Source organism: Mus caroli, unplaced genomic scaffold (genome assembly GCF_978045245.1).
Source record: "Mus caroli unplaced genomic scaffold, Mus_caroli_1 scaffold_6, whole genome shotgun sequence".
Taxonomy (NCBI): domain Eukaryota; kingdom Metazoa; phylum Chordata; class Mammalia; order Rodentia; family Muridae; genus Mus; species Mus caroli.
This window is the reverse complement of record NW_028227261.1, coordinates 408,142-428,613: the sequence shown is the minus strand read 5'-3', so window position 1 is coordinate 428,613 and position 20,472 is coordinate 408,142. Positions and strand designations below refer to the sequence as shown.

At 53.2% G+C, this 20,472-nt stretch overlaps 2 protein-coding genes across 7 annotated transcripts; one reads left to right on the top strand and one right to left on the bottom strand.

The window, feature by feature from the left end:
* Positions 1 to 3,135: 3,135 nt before the first annotated feature.
* Positions 3,136 to 15,503, top strand: Dvl1 (dishevelled segment polarity protein 1). Of its 6 annotated transcripts, none has more exons than XM_029476176.2 (16): positions 3,136 to 3,618; positions 9,234 to 9,303; positions 9,453 to 9,574; positions 9,800 to 9,903; positions 10,150 to 10,288; positions 10,400 to 10,493; positions 10,565 to 10,634; positions 10,721 to 10,860; positions 10,939 to 11,015; positions 11,109 to 11,176; positions 11,306 to 11,458; positions 11,929 to 12,102; positions 12,201 to 12,368; positions 12,449 to 12,655; positions 13,339 to 13,377; positions 13,831 to 13,928. In XM_029476176.2, exons 1-15 carry the CDS (start codon positions 3,449 to 3,451, stop codon positions 13,347 to 13,349), a joined length of 1,767 nt encoding a protein of 588 aa, XP_029332036.1. In that variant the 5' UTR covers positions 3,136 to 3,448; the 3' UTR covers positions 13,350 to 13,377; positions 13,831 to 13,928. The 6 variants fall into 6 exon arrangements, with proteins under 6 accessions (XP_029332036.1, XP_021015135.1, XP_029332035.1 ...); XM_021159476.3 differs by lacking the exon at positions 13,339 to 13,377 and adding an exon at positions 15,177 to 15,503 and having other exon boundaries at positions 3,137 to 3,618; positions 13,831 to 14,139; XM_029476175.2 differs by lacking the exon at positions 13,339 to 13,377 and having other exon boundaries at positions 3,137 to 3,618; positions 11,306 to 11,383; positions 13,831 to 15,145.
* A 513-nt stretch (positions 15,504 to 16,016) lies between these two features.
* Tas1r3 (taste 1 receptor member 3) lies at positions 16,017 to 19,184 on the bottom strand. Its single transcript, XM_021161109.2, has 6 exons — positions 18,994 to 19,184; positions 18,578 to 18,878; positions 17,692 to 18,495; positions 17,372 to 17,569; positions 17,154 to 17,274; positions 16,017 to 16,978 (listed from the first exon to the last, which is right to left on the bottom strand). The coding sequence occupies exons 1-6, from the start codon at positions 19,182 to 19,184 to the stop codon at positions 16,017 to 16,019; spliced, it is 2,577 nt and encodes an 858-aa protein (XP_021016768.1).
* Positions 19,185 to 20,472: the final 1,288 nt, after the last annotated feature.

Sequence of the window (20,472 nt, the reverse complement as noted above, 5' to 3'; positions counted from 1 at the left end):
AGATTTGGGCAGAAAGAGTCCCAAGAGGCAAGACTTGGTCAATAGGATCAGGTGTTGGTTTTCGGGTACTGTTCCCCTGGGGATAGTTAAAACTAGGCACTGGCTATGTGACTTCAGCAGACTCAGAGTTTTGGGAAAAAACAGCTAAGAGAGGGCAAAAGTCTCTCTCCTCACGCTCTCTTAAAAAAAAAAAACAAAAAAAAAAAACTGGGACTGGAGAGATGGCTCAGCAGTTAAGAGTACTGGCTGCTCTTCCAGAGGACCCAGGTTCAATTCCCAGTGCCCACAGGGCAACTCACAACTGTAACTCCTGTCCAAGGAGTTACATCCAACACCCTCACACAGACACTCATGTAAGCTAAACACCAGTGCACATGAAATAAAAATAAACCAAGTATAGAAAACGCCTTTAAAATTTTATCATTTTCGTATATGACTATTTCTGTCTGCCTGTATGTCTATGTACCTCATGTGTGCAGTGCCCCTAGAAGACAGAAGAAGGCTTTGAATTTCCTAGATTTGGAGTTACAGACAGGTGTGAGCAGCCATATGTGTGCTGAGAATTGAACCTGGATCCTCTGGAAGAGAAGCCAGTGTTCTTAACCACTGACTCATCTCTTTTTTAACCCTCAACCCCCCCCCCACCTTTTAAGTATTTATTAATTATTTATGTGTGTCTTTCTGAACATGCCCATCACAGTATTATGAAGGTTCAAGGCCAGCCTGGTCTACAGAGTGAGTTCCAGGACAGCCAAAGCTACACAGAGAAACCCTGTCTTGAAAAAAACGAAGGAAAAAAAAATGTTTGGGAGTTGATTTTCTCCTTAAAAGATATGGGCTACCAGGAAACAAACACCTTTACTGACCCCCCCCCTTTTTTTCAAAAGACAGTATTTATTTATTTATTTATTCATTCATTTATTTATTTTTGTTTTGAGGCAAGGTCTTACTAGATAGCCTTGGCTAGGCTTAGAACTCACAGGGATCCACTCACCTCTGTCCATCCTAGGATTGGATTAAGGCACATGTCATCACATTAATAATTAATTTTTTTCATTAACAGTGTGTGCATATAGATAAATGAATGGCATGGATGTGGGGGTCAGGTGGCAACTTCCTCCAGTAGCCTTCAGCCTGCACTATTTGGGTCCTGGGGTTCAAACTCATATTATCAGACATGGCAGCAGACACCTTCTCACTGGTCCAAGAATAGTGAGGTTGAAAAAGGATGACAGTAGCCGGGCGTGGTGGCGCACGCCTTTAATCCCAGCACTCGGGAGGCAGAGGCAGGCGGATTTCTGAGTTCGAGGCCAGCCTGGTCTACAAAGTGAGTTCCAGGACAGCCAGGGCTATACAGAGAAACCCTGTCTCGAAAAACCAAAAAAAAAAAAAAAAAAAAAAAAGAAAAAGGATGACAGTTAGTCACAGGACCTCAGTGATCTTTGAGGTGTGGCCTCTGGTCCCATCAGAGATCACACTGCTACTGGACAAGGCTACTTCTGGAAAGGAACAGGTTCTGGCATCACATCCATCTCTTCTACAGTAGAAAACTGTCCCATCAGCGCCAGTACCATGATCCTACCAAGCCTGGCTTCTAACTCCTTCTATAATTGGGCATGTCAGCTGGGAATCAAGGGCATCTGGGTTATGGGGACCCCTTTATTTGAGTGCTTTTGACCCATAGACCAGTTGTAGCTTGTGTTGAGGGGCACTCAGAAAAGGGTCTGTCTTCCTTCTCCTTTGGGCAGACCCTCTGAGGCCATCTTGCTGATTTCTTGTTCTTCTTCTTTTTTTTTTTTTTTTTTTTTTTTGATTTTTCGAGACAGGGTTTTTCTCTGTATAGCCCTGGAACTCACTCTGTAGACCAGGCTGGCCTCGAACTCAGAAATCTGCCTTCCTCTGCCTCCCGAGTGCTGGGATTAAAGGCGTGCGCCACCACTGCCCTGCTGCCTGGTTCCTTCAGGTTACTTTTGTAGAGATTCAAGGAAGGCCAGCTACTGGCAAAGGAAGAATAGGTTTCCAGGATATTCCAGGATAGCAATGGAAGTAAAGGGGAGAACTCTGCTTAGGTTGACTTCAGCGGCCTTAGTGTGCATTCAATGCCTACCTCTGAGTCCTCCAGGCAGTGGTGGGATCTTTCCTTGTGCCGGCTTCGTGTCTGGGGAGGGTCCAAGGTCACAACAGGCACCCCTTTTCTCCATCACTGATCAATATCCCATGCCTTCCCCCATTCTTCTTACTGGTCAGTGAATTACTCCTTCTAATGGTCTTAGGCCATCCTGGACTGAGGGGCGGACCTGGTCTTCTTTGGTCTGCGGAAGACACCTGGATGGTTCGATCTACAGTGTCCAGGGCGAAAATTCCTTTGGCTTCAATTGCAGCCTGGGCCTTGCCTGGACATCTGTGTGTATACCTACTTGAGTTTCTTGGAGATCCGATGGGACAAGGCAGTGGGCATAAGAACTGAGCTTAGGGGCTGGTGAGATGGCTCAGTGGGTAAGAGCACCCGACTGCTCTTCCGAAGGTCCAGAGTTCAAATCCCAGCAACCATATGGTGGCTCACAACCATCCGCAACGAGATCTGGCGCCCTCTTCTGGAATGTCTGAAGACAGCTACAGTGTACTTACATATAATAAATAAAATCTTTAAAAAAAAAAAAAAAAAAGAACTGAGCTTAGGATTAGCGTGGGGGGCACAGTGAGACTCTCGCTGTTTGGGCTAGGTATAGGTATCTTCAAATTTTTATAGGGCGCCTAAAGCCGCCCGAGTGGACCTAGAAGGAGAATCAGGACCGGCCTAGCCTAACGACACTCCTCTGCTCCCTGGCAGATCTTATTGGCTCAAGGGAAGCGATCTTTCCAGGGTTTCTCTGTCTTTCTGGGGTCCAGCGTGCCCACCTGCCCACAAATCTCAGACCCAAATGCCTCAAGGATTGCAGCCAGTTGGGAATCTGGGCTCCACCCGAAGACAGCGCTCGGAGAGACCCAACTGGCCAGACCTTCTGAGCCCGCCCAGTCCCATCCCGGTTGCCCCGCCCGTGCGCAAGCCGTAGCTCAGCCCCGCCGGACCTGCTCTGCGCGTGCGCAGTCCCGCCCCGCCCGCGCTGCAGGCGATTAGTGACGTCACCGGCCCTGAAGCGCCCTCCGGCGGCGGTGCGCTCAACCCCACCAGGCGGTTCTTGAACAGCCCGAGGGGGCGGCGGGCCGCAGTAGCCCTCTGAGCTGCTTTCCCTGGCGCCGGCTCCGGGGCCGCGGCGGATGGGCGGCCGCGGGCCGCGGGGCAACAGGCGGGGAACGGGTGCGAGCCGGGACCGGGAGGGGCGGACACGCAAAGGGGCCGCGGGGCGGCCGGGCGGGGCGCGGGCCGGCGGTTTGGGAGGGCGCCCCGCGTCCGAGAGGTGAGCCGGGCCCTGACGCCGCGCGGGTTCCGCGTCGCCCCTGACGCGCCATGGCGGAGACTAAAATCATCTACCACATGGACGAGGAGGAGACGCCGTACCTGGTCAAGCTGCCCGTAGCTCCCGAGCGCGTCACGCTGGCAGACTTCAAGAACGTGCTCAGCAACCGGCCGGTGCACGCCTACAAATTCTTCTTCAAGTCTATGGACCAGGACTTCGGGTCAGTGGGCCGCGCGGCCTGGGCAGGGGTGCTGGCCCTCTCCCGCGCGTGTGTGGTGGCTGCCGGGCCCCCGCGCGGGCACGAGCTGGCACCTGTCTGAGCCGCCTGGGCTTTCGGGTCTGGGGACGTCAGAGAGCGCCCCCGTCGCCGGCAACCCTGCTGCGCATCTACAGCAGGTGTAGGTAGAATTTCTGCGCCTAGTGACCCTGTGTGTGGCAAGCTGGGGTTCCGAGCCCTTGACTACCCTCTAGGTAGGCCAGACAGTTCTTTCTGATGGACAGGCGAGGGCCCAGGCTTTCTGACCACCATCTAGTGGTGCTCCTGTGCCCAGCTGGTCCATGTTGGGTGCCGAAGGCCACTCTTAAAGCCAACTCCCTTCTCTCTGGTTAAGCACAGAGCCTGATGCATTCCTCCTCTGTGGATGGAAACCCGGGGCTCAGGACTGCCCTGGAGGGTGTGCAGTTTATGCCGGGGTAGGATCAAGGAGAAGGATTGGGGGTTTGTGGCTCCTAGCACCCAGTGGATCCTCCACTTGAGATGGGATAATGTGAAATCGGTGGCTCATAGGCACCCACCTGTTTTCTGGAGCTTAGAAAAGTTTTGAAGCCTGAAAACAGACTCTTCCAGGTCCCTCTAGAGTCCCTGTGGCAAGGCAGAGGTCAAGGGTCACTGGAAACCAAGAAGCTTCATTCGGTGTACCCTGCCCCCTTGGTTCCTGGCTCCTGTGCCTCTGACCTTTCTGAACCACACAACATTTGCATTCCTGGGAGGTGCTCAGTTCATCTCCTGACTTGAGTCAACTTCTAATGTAGTGTTTTTCCTAGCTGAATGGCTGTGGTGGTCTCAGGAGAAGGGACTTCCTATTTGAGTTAAGCTGGGCCTCTGAGACACTGAGCCAGGGACTGGCAGTGCAACAGAGGCCTGACAGGGCATAGCCACAGAAACTTGAGTCCATGGCTTGGCAGTGTTTGGGGGGTGGGGAGGCAGGGTAGCATGCTCAGGCCCTGTGGGTGGAGCAGGTGTGCTTGGTGCCCTTGTGTGTGGCTCCATCTCAGGGCTTTGACATTGAGGCGATTTCCTGGATTCCATGGTTGCAGGGTCCCTGGGCAGCCCATTGGTCAGGTCAAGCTTGGACTTCTTCCTGACCCTGGGCGTCTAGGCAGGACTGAACCTGGTTTGGATGACTAAACTCTCTTGCCTACTCAGTCCTTGTGCCCCAACCACTAGGAAAAAGCAAAGGAGAGTGTGTCCCTCATAGCTGGAAGGCTGGTGCTCCCCATTTGCCAGGAGACTAGAGGGCCTTGCTCTAGAGGTTGGTCTTCCCTGATTCTCCTGACTGGGCCACCTCTGTGGTCTCTAATCTGAGGGACAGCGTATCTCTGGATCCAAATATTGGTACGTTTTGTTTTTTTGTTACCAAAGTCACAAATGTCCTCACAAACTTGTTTCACCCTAGGGTGTAAGTTGTAAGGAGCAGACCTGGTTTGCTTTCTGCTATACACTCTGGGTGTCTCCTAAGGGTACCTGTCCCTTTACTCTGATATTCATGTTGGGTAGATAGCATCAGCTCATATAGGTTCCTCACTGTCTGTGCTTGTGGCAGGTTTGGAGGACCTGCAGGTGTCCTAGCTAAGGAGATAAGGTAGCAGATATGGGTCTTGAAGCAGGAGTAGTTCCTTTGGGTGGGTTTGAAGTGGCTGGGACATGGAGTCTGGAGCTAGCAGAGAGCTTAGAGGTACAAGTTGGGTGTTCTGGGGGTGTAGAAGAATTAGGGGACAGAGAAGCTTAGAGATAGAGTTGGGATGACACAGAAAGACTTGTCAGTAGGTCTCACCATGACCCTGATGGTCTAGTGGACTTGGGAGCCTAGACAAGGAGCCCTGCCCTGTCTTAACTGCATCCTTCCTTTTCTTACCTGAGTTCTACCTACAGAGCTCCAAGGATACCAAGAGAAAGTAGCTTAATGTTGGGAGAAGGGAGTTTGGTTGAGAGCTAGTTTGGCTGAGCTGGACAAGTGGCCTCAGGGGTGGCCGCAGACTACAGTCTGTGAGGCATATCTTAGTGAGTCTAGCTCCAAACCAAGGCTGCCTACTTTGTAAATAGCAAAGTTTGCCCTGGACTGGGCTCAGTTCCCAGTGTGTATCTCTAGCCAACAAGGTAAAGGTCTATTCTGTTCCCACTTACCGGGAGCTTGTGGTTGTTCTGACCCTGGACCCCAAGGCTTAGTAGCAGCAGGACTTCTGTATTCTGGTGGGCTCCATGGAGGTGTATGGTATTTGGTCTGGTGACAATGGAGGGTCTAGTCTATGGTAGAGGACTGAGTACATTTGGCATTTGGTCCCTGCTACTAGGAATATACTGCTGATATCAGCCTGCCTGATGTGATACTGAGTTTATCTGGCAGTTGCTCCAGCCCCATCTCTTGAGAAAGAGATACGTGAGCTAGAGGGAAGCAGGCAAGGGTAAGGGCTAGGGGCCCTGGAATCTGGGGTCCTCTGCACATTGGCAAATGTTCTGAGGGCTCCCTGTGCCCTGGTCGAGCTGCCTGGAGTCAGTGACTTAGCCTCTCTGTGCCTCCCTAGTATTTATTATGAGAGTCTATGTAATTATCATGCATTCCCTGAGCTGTGGCGAAGGACTCTATGTTCTGGAGCTCAATGCCCCATGGGGTGATTTGGTAGAAGAGTGGCCAGCTATGGTCTGGGGTCTATGCACACCTGCCAGTTCAAGATCATGGGTAGTAAAACTCCTTAGGCTAAGAGCCCAGTCCACAACAATGCTTGGTAGGAATTGGATGCTCACTCCTGGGAGCATACAGAAGCCCCTTGAAGCTCAAGATATCTCCATGACCTGTGCCTACTTGCTCTGCTAGTCTCTGGCTCTGTGTGTATGGGAATGAGGCTATCTTAGGGCTGGGCCACTAGAAAGGTAGTCTGTGTGTAATCTCCTGAAACCCTGGGTCCTTTTAGGCTAAGCTATGCAGGGCTCCAAAGGCCTTACTTTAGAGCAGATTTTTCCTTGAGGTGGATCACTGGGGGTGGCTGGTAGAGTCCAATGGCCACAAGAATCTCTCCAGGAATTCTAAGGTTGGGGCAAAATGCTCACAGGAGTGCCCTGAGTCACTGTGCAGAGTCAGTGGAGACACATTGAGGTCAGCTTTCTTCTAGAGAGGATAGACCTGCAAGGCTCAGGTGGTAGGGATGTTTGGTTGTGCCCCATTCTGTTCTTGTTATAGAGTGCCCAGCAGCTGTGGGTAGCATCACATACCTGTGGCCCCCATTCCTGCTTCCACTATGGGTATTGTGATATTTGCCCTTTGCATAGCCAATGGTGGGGAAGGACCAGGGTTAGCCCTAGGATCTGGGACAAACACCATCCTCTCAGTACTATCCTTTCCCTTTGGCCTGTCTTCTTGCTCTGACCCCTAGGTAGAAAGCAGGACTTGTGTTGCTCTGGCTGGGAGGTCTAAGAAGCAGGGCCTTTGAACCATAGAGGTGTGTCTTTCTAGGGTTTGGGAGGCACAAAGACCGCAAGCTGGCCATATTACCTTAAGGGTCTGACTGAGTAGACTCTGGCTGCTGTGGATGGGACACAGTGCCTGTTTGAGGAGCCAGGCAGGCCCTATTGTGGGTGCTAGGAATTGCTCATATGTTTCTCCATGGGTGAGTCAGGGAGGGTTGGAGCTTGGGTGTGCCAATGGGAAAGGCTTTTGGTGAGTCCACTTGGGGTCGAGGCTGGGGCTAAGGTGAGGATTCTTATCTGGGTTTCTGTTGCTGTTAGATTACTCAGAGATAGCAGGCTTTTTGTGGACCCTGGTGTACCAGCTGCCACAGGCAGAGCTCTGTCATCCTCAAGAGAAACTTTATCCCAACATGGAGCAGCCTCAGGTCTTCCTGTGATGACAGCCTCTCTTGTTGGCTACCTTGGGCCAGGCTTGTAAATGGAGCAAGCCACAGAGCTGTAACTTGTAATTGGGAGAAATAGATATTAAGGGAGTCCTGAGAAGTGATTCTGTGTGCTGTTGGGGTCCCATGGGCACATGGACACAGCAGTAAGGTCAGGAAAGTGGCTGGAACACTTTCACTTTCAGGCTGCCACTACCTCAGCCCCAGGTCTCTAGCAAGTGGGTGGACAAAGGCCTTATTCCCTAGAGAGGATGGGATGTTGCCCTGCTAGAGCTTCCTGCAACTTACTGTTGCCCAGTGGTTCTGGAGCAGCAAGCAGAGGTGGCCCTGCCCCTGGCATTGGGCCCATTAAGCCACAAGCCTGCTTCCTGCCAGGTGCACTTCCAGGACCAGCCTGGTTTTCCAGCTCCACTCAATTCAAGTTTTAGATATGGAAAATCCCACTATGCTAGGCGGAGCTAAGAGCTAGGGTGAAGGTGAGGGAGTGGAGAATCTAGGGCCTGAGGAGATAGGTGGAACCCTATTCCCAGCTGCCCCTTCAAACCTGTCCTGACTGCTGTCCATGCCTTGTGAACACTGACCCCAGGCTCTGGCTTCCTTCCCAGTTCTCATTCCCTGACCTTTTGTATCTTGCTTGGGTGAGCTTGGCTCCTTTCTAGCCCATCTGACCAGATAAGCAACATGAAGACAAAACAGAGATGGCTGTGGTCAATAGGTACAGCCAAGGCTTGGCTAGCTCTGTCCCTAAATGCCCTTCCAGGTTCTCAGATAGAAGCCAACCAAACTCCCTGATAGTTGGGACTGATCTTGTGCATGAGATCCACTTTATCTTTCTAGCTGGGTAGATGGTTTTGAGGGCAACAAGAGCTGGTATCCTTCTGGCCCTCTCACATCTATAGAAGGGGTTGGTAGTCCATGTACCAGGAAGTCCAGCTGTCTCTGGGCTGGGGGAACTTCAGGGGCCCAAGGGCTTGGAGTACCGTGAAATGCACATCATATTAACTAGCGCCCATGAGTGCTCCAGAGAGGCACAGAGGGTGTGTGCTGGGAAGATAAGGACAGGAGGCAGTGGGCCTGATGTAAGCAGAGTGCACAAAATGCTGTTCCTGTGCCGCCCAATCTGAATGCAGGGTTAGGAGGCCCTCCCTTCTGGAACGAATTGGAATTGGAGCTTTTGTGGTACATGGTGGGATTTGGGGTGAGGGGCAGAGAAGAGTCATAGGCTGTCCCAAGCACCTGGCTAGGTAGAGCTGCACTCCCTAAAATTTGAAGGCTGAGAAGAGTTCCCAAAGGAGCCCCAAGTGTCGTATGTTGTGGTGAGGGAGCTTTTGGATCCCCATGAGGAGGCATACAAAGCTAGAGACAGTTCTGATATAAATCCCAGGGCCAAGGAAGCTGAAGAACTGGGGACTTTCCCAGGAACCCTTAATCTTGTCTGACTCACCAAGGGCTAGAGGCTGACTCTGGAAGTGAACAAGAGTTCTAGGATGTCCATCCATGAACCCTCTACATTTATCTACCCCAGTGCCAGGGGTTTGGGATCGGTGGAGAGCAGCAGAGTCCCTAAGAAGAGAATGTGTTAGGTAAACCCTCAGTGATAACATCTGCAGCCTAGGAGGTGCTCCATTGCTATGTCCAAGAGTGGGAAATGTCTCTTAGTGTCCTTCATGGATCCAGGTGAGATGACATCAGGGCTTTGTTTGACCACAGGGTGGTGAAGGAGGAGATCTTCGATGACAATGCCAAGTTGCCCTGCTTCAATGGCCGGGTGGTTTCCTGGGTGAGTCTATGGGTGGCCCCACTAGAATGATGCAGGTGGGATCTTCCTGGGAGAAGTAAAGTGACTGGACAAAGGTAGGCAGCAGTAGGGTGCCTGTGGGGGTGGTCTTGACGCAGATGGCCATCCAAGGCCTCACTCTTCCTTCACAGCTGGTCCTGGCTGAGGGCGCTCACTCGGATGCAGGGTCCCAGGGCACTGACAGCCACACGGACCTGCCCCCACCCCTTGAGAGGACAGGCGGCATTGGGGACTCCAGGCCCCCCTCCTTCCAGTAAGGCCCCTTGTGGGGGCAGAGCTCTGCCATTGCTGGATACTTGCTACCCAAGACCCACCTGGGAAGAGTGAAGCTGACAACACAGCAGGGGCCTACAGTTGTGTGGGAGGCACCTTCTAGAACTAGGGTCCTGCCTGGGGGGTTTGGGGACTTGGAATCATTTGAGGTAATGGCTGTCAGCAACCTGGTCTGCCCAATTCCACCTGCTTCTTATCTATGCAGTCCTAATGTTGCCAGTAGCCGGGACGGAATGGACAATGAGACAGGCACAGAGTCTATGGTCAGTCACCGGCGGGAGCGAGCCAGACGTCGAAACCGCGATGAGGGTACTATGGCTGTGTCTGCCCAGATATCTGGAGTCCAGGCTTCCCTTGGTATCCCTTTGGTATACTCCAAGCCCTGGAAATATTCCACATATTCTTTCAAGCAGTGATCCTTGGGTAGAGGTCCCAACCTGGTACTCCTAGCCCCTGTGGCCCCAGAGTTACTGCATAAACTTTGAAATGCACAGGCCACCCGCATTCTGTTACCACTGAAGTCCCACAATCGTACCCACCCTACTGTCCCCACAGCTGCCCGGACCAATGGGCACCCGAGAGGGGATCGGCGGCGGGACCTGGGGCTACCTCCAGACAGTGCATCCACTGTACTGAGCAGTGAGCTTGAATCTAGCAGCTTTATTGACTCAGATGAGGAGGACAATACAAGCCGGTGGGTGACGTGTGCACATGTCAGTACGTGCTGGAGATTTGTGGTTGAGAATACTAGCTGGTTATACATATTTGTGCTTTTCTGACTCCTGCCTCTGGTCTCCTGCCTCAGGCTGAGCAGCTCCACAGAGCAGAGCACCTCCTCTCGGCTAATTCGTAAGCACAAATGCCGGCGTCGGAAGCAGCGCTTGAGGCAGACAGACCGGGTAGGCAGCAGGTGGGTGGGGTGTCTGCTCTGAATGGTGCCCACACAACCCCTCATTGGGTCCCTCCACAGGCATCCTCCTTCAGCAGCATCACAGACTCCACCATGTCCCTGAACATCATCACCGTCACTCTCAACATGGGTGAGGCCTTGTGGGCTGTGGGTGCTTGCTGGGGGGTGGGTACAGCCTTGGGAGCTTTGGGGGCCTGCTCATGGCCCCTCCTGCAGAGAGGCACCACTTCCTGGGCATCAGCATCGTGGGCCAGAGCAACGACCGGGGTGATGGCGGCATCTACATTGGATCCATCATGAAGGGCGGGGCCGTGGCTGCTGATGGCCGCATTGAGCCGGGCGACATGTTGCTGCAGGTGGGAGCCATGTGGGGTCTGTGGGGACAAGATGCACCCACATCCCACCACCAATCCCTGACCCCACAAACCCCATAGGTGAATGATGTCAACTTTGAGAACATGAGCAATGATGATGCTGTACGGGTGCTTCGGGAGATCGTATCCCAGACAGGGTGAGCGGGGGAAGCCAAGTGGGGGTGGGAGTGGCACAGGATGGGAGGGGCTGTGCGGGCCTCACTTATAACATGGTCTGCTCAACTCTGTAGGCCCATCAGTCTCACAGTGGCCAAGTGCTGGGACCCAACCCCTCGGAGCTACTTCACCATCCCAAGGGGTGAGTTACCCCATGGAAAGGTGGGGTAAGGTAGGGTTCCTATGTTCAGTCTGGGGGTCTTTCTTGTCTGCCTCTGTGCTGTCCCCTTACTTATCACCTGTAATCTGTTGCCATGTGGAAACTATGCAGCTGACCCAGTGCGACCCATCGACCCGGCTGCCTGGCTGTCCCACACAGCAGCACTGACGGGTGCTCTGCCCCGCTATGGTACGAGTCCCTGCTCCAGCGCCATCACACGCACCAGCTCTTCCTCACTAACCAGCTCAGTGCCTGGCGCCCCACGTAAGTGGCAGCTCACAAGACCTCCCTCCCCCCTAAGGAAACTGAGGCTGAAGGACAAGGGTCAATTCTAGCTTTGAGCTTTGGTACTCATCAGAACTATTACAGGGGCCCATTATATATGAAGGTTTTGGTTTGCTTCCAACACCTTCACAAATGTGTACACAAAGATACATGTACATATCCCTCCAAGCCTGGCCATACTGGTCATCTGCATGAATTGAGGGTCCTGCCAGGCCTGTGCGGAGGGGGGAATTGGGAGGACATGGTGGCCTCTGCTTTGCTTTTCTGCTACCTAACATAACTAACAGCTTGAGCTCTCCAGGGAGGGGAGGGGGCTGGCTTGCTTATGTGTACTTGGACTGTGGGACTGGGAAGAATAGCCCAGTCTTAGCTCAAGTTTCGATGAGGGATATCTCCCAAGAATAGGAGATAGAGGTTTGATCCTGCCCCCTGCTCTCAACTCCATGGAGGTTCACGCTGTGAGCCTGGGCTCAGAGAAGTGTGCTCTGCAGAGCTTGAGGAGGCACCGCTGACTGTGAAGAGTGACATGAGTGCCATTGTCCGCGTCATGCAGTTGCCAGACTCAGGACTGGAGATCCGGGACCGCATGTGGCTTAAGATCACCATTGCTAATGCTGTCATTGGTGAGTCCCTGGCTGTGTGGGAAGGGCCCAGCCTGTTCCTCATTCTGGTGTAGCTTCCCAGGGCTCAGCTACCCTGACTTTCATGGACCTGTGGCCAGGGGCGGATGTGGTGGACTGGCTGTACACACACGTGGAGGGCTTCAAGGAGCGAAGGGAGGCAAGGAAGTATGCCAGCAGTATGCTGAAGCATGGTTTCCTGAGGCACACCGTGAACAAGATCACCTTCTCTGAGCAATGCTACTATGTCTTTGGTGACCTGTGCAGTAGTGAGTAGGGGTTATTGGGTAGGGATTGTTGTGGGGCTCATCCATTTGCCTTCACTTACCCTCCCCTCCCTTCCTGCCAGACCTCGCATCCCTGAACCTCAACAGTGGCTCCAGTGGAGCCTCAGATCAGGACACACTGGCCCCACTGCCCCACCCATCAGTACCCTGGCCCTTGGGTCAAGGCTACCCCTACCAGTACCCAGGACCCCCACCCTGCTTCCCACCTGCTTACCAGGACCCTGGCTTCAGCTATGGCAGTGGCAGTGCTGGGAGCCAGCAGAGTGAAGGTGAGAGGCATGCCAACCCCTCCTCCCACTCCCACTCCTTGGCTCTGCCTGGCCCTGATGCTTCCCTCTGTGCTCCTGCTGTGTGTTTGAGTCCTGGTGGGTCCCATCTCAAGAGTCAGTGTGTGGGACAGGGAGGGGCTGATGTGGGTACTCAGTGTGGTTCTTTGGGTAGAAGCCTTTAGAGAATAGGAAGACAGCCTGGTGGGAACAGGCCTGGTGTGCTAGGTGGCAGAGACCAGGAGATGATATGGCCCCACTATGATTATGAAAGTAACCACTGATATCAAGTAGGGGCACTCTCTAGGCCCCAAGTTAGGGGAAGAATGGGTTTTATCAGTTATGGTGCCTGCATCCCAACAGAGTGCCAGATAAGAACACCGTTAAAGCATATCCCAGGGATATTGAAGACCTTGAAGGGTGGGTGTCCCTGAGGAGGAGATGGACTGATGTGGAGGTCTTAGGCAGAGTGGGGCACAGTTATGCTACAAGGTCCAGAGAAAGACTCAGGAGAGGTTAGGCCAGAGGGTGGCAAAGCCCAAGGGGAAGCTATCAAGTGAATACTGACCATGGACAGGCCCTTGCATGTACCCAGGCTCAGCTTGGCCCAAAATCGTCCTATTAGCCATTGGTGAGCACTGGACTGGTGTGTGACTTGTGCTATCCCTTGCTTTGTGCTGAGCAAGCCTTAGACTGAAGGACTAGCAGAGTGGACTCTCGGGCCGGTAAGCCAGGTCCCCCTGTGTCCCTCTCAGCATGTCCCCAGCCAGCACGTGTTTTCAGGTTCCCACTACTTTCAGGACAGGGGCTAAGCAAATTAGCTGACCAGGGTCCTGGGGTTGGGTGGACAGTGGGTCTTTGGGTGGTGAACCCAGGATGGCTAATGGGAATGCTGGGCACACAGGGCCTTCGCTGGTTTCTTAGTTTCTCAGCTGTAACATTAGCCCTTGGTCAAGCATTGGGGTTAGGTGTGGGGTGCCAGGCTGGTCCCTGTTGTCCCTGCTGTCTGCCACTGCCCCTAGCTTCTCGCCTCTCAGCTGTTCCTGGTATCTGCATGGCTGCCATTCCCCTACCATCTCCAGGCTCACCAGGTCCTGCCCTGGCTGTCTGGGAGCAGCTGGTGGCCCTGGAAGTGGCCAGGCCTAGTGCTGACTTTGTTGCCCCTTCCCTTCTCCTAGGGAGCAAGAGCAGTGGGTCCACAAGGAGCAGCCATCGGACCCCAGGCCGAGAGGAGCGCCGGGCAACTGGAACTGGGGGTAGTGGCAGTGAATCAGACCACACAGTACCAAGTGGGTCTGGTAGCACCGGCTGGTGGGAGCGGCCTGTCAGCCAGCTTAGCCGTGGCAGTAGTCCTCGAAGTCAGGCTTCAGCTGTTGCCCCAGGGCTCCCTCCACTGCACCCCCTTACAAAGGCCTATGCAGTAGTGGGTGGGCCACCTGGAGGGCCACCTGTCCGGGAGCTGGCTGCTGTTCCTCCAGAACTTACAGGTAGCCGCCAATCCTTCCAAAAGGCCATGGGAAACCCCTGTGAGTTCTTTGTGGACATCATGTGATGATCAACCAATGTCTTCAGTGCTGCCTGTGGCAAGAGTCTGTGCTCCTGCTGTGCCAGGAGCTCTATGGGCTTGCCGTAGTGGTGGCCAGCCAGGATAGATCAGCTGTGGGGTCTGGGCCAGGGCAGAGGGAGCAGGCTACAGAGGAGGGGCTGAGGGCAGCCATACCACCAGGATATTGGCTTGACATTTTGTCTGCTCTTGGGGCTGCTGATGGTGGTACAGCTCAAGTATCTATAGAGTCTTGTAAGGAGACATCTCTGACTTTAAGTCCTCAGCACAAGTCTCAGGGACCACCTCCTGGTTCCCTTTTTTGGAAGTGACCTCCATTTAGAACAAGAAAGGCTCTCTTGGGCTCTTGGTACCCCTTGCCCCAAAGTCTCACAGAACTGTGCACAGGGGCACAGGCTGACTGTCGCTAAGTTCATGGGCCTCACCTGTCAGGCCAAGGTGGGATTCTTGAGGGGTTAGACAGAGCCCTCAAACCTCTCTGGCTGCCCAGGTGGGGTCTAACTTATTTATTTATTGCTAGCCTGCCTGCTCTAAGGGTGGCAGCTGGTTACCCAGTGGGGGCAGTTTGCATGCCCCTCTTCCCACCTGCTACTTGGCACATGACAACACAGTTTGTACTGAAGGTATGTGAAGGGTGGCTAGTAGGAGAGACAGGAGAGAGACCCGGCACCTAGCCACTGTCTCAGTCTCAATGGTGGGTGATAGTGAATACAAGAGCTGCAGAGGTGGGCCCCTGTCCTGTCACTGTTCTGGTGGCTGCCCATCATCATGTGCCACTGCCATCCCGGCACAGCAGCCCCACACATCTACACTAGACACTGTGTCAAAGTCTGAGCGACTGGGTAGTTGACATAGAGCTGCTTCTGTGTAAATGCTGCTTCTGTGTAAATGCTATTTTAAACACTAAAAAAGCGTTTAATTTTATGGGACTGATGTGTGGCTTGTTTCTCTTTTCTCCAGCTAAGCTGCTTCCGGATTCAGGTGTGGGGGCCAGTCCAGAACTGACCCAGGTCTGATCCTGCCTGGAGATGGAAGATGCTCTTGTCCCTTGCCGCTTAGTCATGTGGCTCTGTCCCTGGTGCTGGCCAGTAAGGGGCCTTGCAGGCAACTTTTCTGTCCTTGGTACTAGAAGCTGATTCCAGGGGTCCCGCGTGGCTGGCGCTGGCCGTGGTGCTGACCTGTACCCCTGTGTATGCTCTGTCCAAGGTGCTGGTGGTGACCTGGTTCTCTCCTACAGCCTAGGGCTCAGCTAGGAATGGAGAAGGCTGGATGTTGCCTACCTCCTGAGTGTTCTCTGCCTGATGTCTTTCTTGTTCTGTCCTGATACATACATACACACATACATACATACATGCCCAGCCTTCTATTCCTGGGATGCCTGGACAGGGTGCTGAGTGAGGGCCCAAGGCTGGACATGTTCAGGCAAGCAGTACCTTCTGGTCTCCCATGGTCTGACTGGGGAATTCCTGAATTCGAAGTATGGCTTTGGAGTCCCAAAGAACCTTTTGTGGGTCATTTTCTAAGATAAGAGAGCCTGGTCACCTGGGCAGGCCTTAGGTGGGCATAATAGGATCAAGGATAATCTTGCTTTGGAAGGATAGGTGGGTTCATAGGGTCCATCTTGTACACTGCAGGCCTTGGGGGTGGGGGGAAGGGGTCAACTGTGAGGCTAAGGTCAGTGGAGTCCGAGTCTATAGTTAAGTGTCTCGAGTCTCAGGTTGAGGTACTATTTGGGGTTTGTTGGCTTAGGAGATTTCTGGTAGGGCTAGGTTCACTAAAGGTAAGGTCATGGGTCAGTGGTCATTCATTCTGTTCCTGAGTTGCCTCACCACTACCACTGTTCTCATCTGCTGCTTTCTTGGGGTTCCTTCCCAGGAAGAACTCCTGGTTGTTGAGCTTGGGCAGCCACAGAAGCACATAGCACTTGGGCAGGTGGAAAGTGACCAGGATGCCCAGGGCACATAATAGGATAGCACCCATCTGCACAGCTGGCTGGTAGGTCACCTGCACATTGGCCAGGAGGGGCACAAAAGAAACCCAGGTGATGAAATAAGCTAGCATGGCGAAGGTGAGACCACGGGCACGGTTGTAGCGGCCAGGCTGGCTCTGTACCAGGAAAGTGCCCAGAAAGCAGAGGAAAGCCAACATTGCATTGGTGATGTGCACCAAGCCCAGGCTGACCCAGGAACGCATGCGGCAGTGCTCCAGTACCTCTGTGGGCAGCACTGACCAATCTGTCACCACCTCTGGTGGGAAAGCTATCAAATACCAGGCACATAGTGCTGCCTCCACAAAAGTGGCCAACAGTACCACCAGCCAGGCCCAGAGTCCCCGAAGGTAGCTGCATAGCCAGTTTGCCCAACTCAGTGGCAGCTCAGACTCCACAAAGGTCTCAGCTGCTTGCAGGAAGAGTGTGCTCAGGCAGCCTGTGAGAGGGAGGTGAGCCATTGGTTGTTGTGCAAGGCAGCTGGCAGAGCTTGGCCGTCCTGGGAACAGAAGGACACTGAGGCAGAAGAGGCCTAGGCAGATCAGGCCAAAGCAGAACAGTGACCCACCTGAGGCCTGGACAAGAGGGCTGTCCCAGTGGTGGACAAAGAGCCCCAGAGCAGCCAGTGCTAGACCCAGCACCAGGCAAAGCAGCAGGAGTAGTGACAGCACAACTGGCTCCCCCCAAGCCAGAAACTTGGGCCTGCGAGGTAAGCAGGCTGTGCTTTTCTCTGGGGACCATTGGTCCTGGTTACATGGAGTACAGGTGAAGTCATCTGTAGTGGTGAAAGAAAGAAAAGTAATGTGGGGTCTGGTGATGGGAGACAGACCTCCCCAGCCAGCCCCCACAGTAATTGTCTCCACATTAGCCCTGGGGGAGGGGGCTTGCCAGACTTGTATGCTTCTGTCCCCTAGCCCAGCTGTGCAGACTATCTAGGGAAAATGGTTCACCTGGATGCTTCCGGTAGCTGCCCGCCTTGCAGTCCACACAGTCATAGCAGCAGGAATGAAAGCCCTTTACTCGACGTACCTGGCCATCTTTGCACTGGCGGGAACACTGGGAGACTGGCACCTGGACATGGAGCCTTGGGTTAGGCTCCCCTTGGCTAGCACTGGCCCAAGACCTACAAGCTTCTACTCACCATCCTTTTTGCCTATCTTGTCCTTACCTGGTTGCCTGGCCAATACATTTTAGACTGCTGCAGCTGAAGGGTGCCGTTGAAGGTGCCCACAGTATGTAATACAGGTGTAGGGCTCTGCCACACCCACATCTTCAGGTCATATTCCATGTCTACATTCCCTTCAGCATCAAACTGTAGTGTCAAGTCTCGGGCATGGAAACTCATATTGTACATGTTCTCCAGGAGCTGTGGAGTGGAGTCAGGGTAAGGCTGACCCATGAGCCTCTCCAATCAAAACAAGATTTGGCTCTGCCTGGTTCAGTGTTCCTGCAGGAGCAGGCAAAACCCAGCAAAAACCCTACCCTTACCTGCCAGGGTAGAACATGTTCTGATGTGTGGCAATGTGAGACATTGCACTGTAGGGTGTTGTGAAGGGCTTGAGCCACACTGTACACAGCTGCATAGGTTGCAAATATTTGGTGGTGCAACTGCCCAGCTGATAGGTTCTGCAACAGCCCAGATGATAGGTTCTGCAGCATGATGTAGTCACACTGTGGACAGCGTTGCCCCATCACATGTTCCTCCAGATCCAACTCCGCATTCAGTGAGGCACAGAATGCTGGGTCAGCGGCCAGGGCAAGGTGAGTCTCCACATAATGGGAAAATTCAGGCAGTAGGGCACCCCGCTGCAAAAACCCAAGCACGGTGCCCACACGGGCAATATTGGGAAGTGTCATGACCAGGTCAGATGTCAGCCAAGACTCACTGGCCACCCATACCTTGGGTGAGAGGCCATGATGGATGCTGTAACTAAAAAGGGAGTAGACAGCACGGGCAGAGGCAAACAGCACCACCACTTGTACTTTACTTTGGTTCACTTGGCGTAGCACATCCAGCACCTTGCCCAACTGTTGGCCACTAGTGTCATGTTGTGGCACCAGGCCCTCATGTGCGATGCAGATACCTCGTGCATTGGCCAGACTAGAAAAGATGCTCAGACCTTCCCGGCCATAGTCATCATCACTACCTAAGGCAGCCACCCAGTTCCAGCTGAAATTCTGCAACAGAGTCACAACTGCCTGCAGCTGCACCCGGTCACTGGGCACTGTGCGGAAGAAGGATGGAAATGTTTCCCGGTCACTTAGCCGATCCATGCTGGCACTATAGCTGACCTGTGGTGATCAAGAAGCACTTTCTGATATGAGAGCTCAATGGGTGCAATTGGTTGAGAGAACACAAAGGAAGTCGGCTCACCTGTGGCATGAGGAAGAAGCTGAAGAACTTGCCTGTAATGAGGGCAAGCTCTGATGAGTGGGGGCCAATGACAGCCAGCACACGGGGTTGGTACTGTGTGTAGTTGCAGTAGGCAGCAATGCTTTGACTGCCCACCTTGGCCAGGAACATGAGACTGGATTTCATGGTGACCACTGGCTCGGAGCATGTGTCAAATAAGTCATAGCCTAGCCGCAGCCCAGGGAGCAAGGCAGATCCATTGTTGATCTCCTCCACAGCCATTTTCATAGCCATGGCCAGGAACAAACCAAGGGATGAGAACCTGAGGCCACATGGAAACTGCAGGTGATCACCACCTCTTCCCCAGATTGGTAGTACCACAGAGCCAAAGCTGCCAACCTTCGGTTCACTCCCACCCCAGCTACTAGCCTCCATACCTGTTACACAGGATGCCGTTGGGTTGTGTTCTCTGGTTGAGAGTGGCCTCCTCAGTTGAGCCCAGGGGAAATAGCCCACCCAGTATGTAGTCCCCTTGTGCCTTGAATTGCTGTGACAGACACAAAGAGGCTCCCATCCCAAGCTCCACGAAAGCAGCCAGGCTGAGACCTATGATAGCCAAACCTGGCATGGTAGTTAGAAGTTTCCAGCACTGACAATAGATGGGTGTGTGAGGCTGGAGCCACAGATGTACTGAGTCAAGGGGAGGGAACATTGGATTTGTTTAGCAAAACCACTACTGTGCTTGGCTGCCAAGCCCCAAGGACCTCCGGTGATACATTCAATATCCCAGGCCTGATGCCTTGTGTATACTCCACTCCATATCTAACAAACTCTGTCCAAGAGTGATCCAGTAAGCCAGCTGTGACCACTGACTGTGGTCTTGTCATCTGCCTATGCCCAAGCCTCTCGGCACCCTTCATTCCTAGAGCAACCTGGCAGACTGTAAAAAAGAAGCTGTAGAAGTGTTCAGGATTCCAGGGTTTCTCTTGACTGTGGAGTAAGGGGGCACAAGGGCCATACTTGTCACAGAGACACTTTTTATCTTCCAAAGGTAGGGGCTGCAGAGGTGGTCCCTCAATAACAGCTGGCTAGCCAGGCCTAACCTTCATATGGTACCCCATCTAAAGAAGAGCTCTGGCTGAATTTCCTGGCCTTCCCAACCCGCCTGAGTCCTTGGGCAAGGGTTTCAGCTCTTCTGCTGGGGTTCTAACAGCTGGAAGCTCTGCAGCCCTTCTGCCATCCTGTTGATCTTCAGTGTAAGCACTCCTGCCTTGGCAGACATGCAGGCATCTCTGCAGAGTGCTCATGCTGGTCCATGAAAATGAGAAAAGGTCATAAACAAATAGCTTCCTGCAGCTGTTAGGGCCAGGTGTGTGCATGTATGCAATTGGCAGTTTCCTTCTTAGCCTCTTCCTCTGGTCTGGTTTATGTCAATTTGATATAATCTAGAGTTATCTGAAAGGAGTGAGCCTCAATTGAGAAAATGCCTCCATAAGATCTGGCTGTAGGGCATTTTCTTAGTGATTGATGGGGAAGGGCCCAGTCCCATTGTGGTGCCATCCATGGGCTGGTGGTCTTGCATTCTATTAAGAAAGGAAGCAGACTGAGCAAGCCACTAAGCAGCACCACTACATTACCTCTACATCAGCTCTTGTCACCAAATTCCTACTCTATTTGAGTTCCTGTCCTCACTTTGATGAAGTGATATGGAAGTGTAAGCCAAATATACCCTTTTACCCCCAAGTTGCTTTTGTCATAGTTTCATCATAGTAACCCTAGCTAAGCCATCCCCCTCTTAATCTGGATGTGAAGGAGCTATTGCTAACAAAACAGGTTTCTGGCACCCAAACACGGGGGAGCTATTAACTCTTGTTGGAATGGGCACCTCGGTAATCTCAATGTCATGTGGTGTCCAG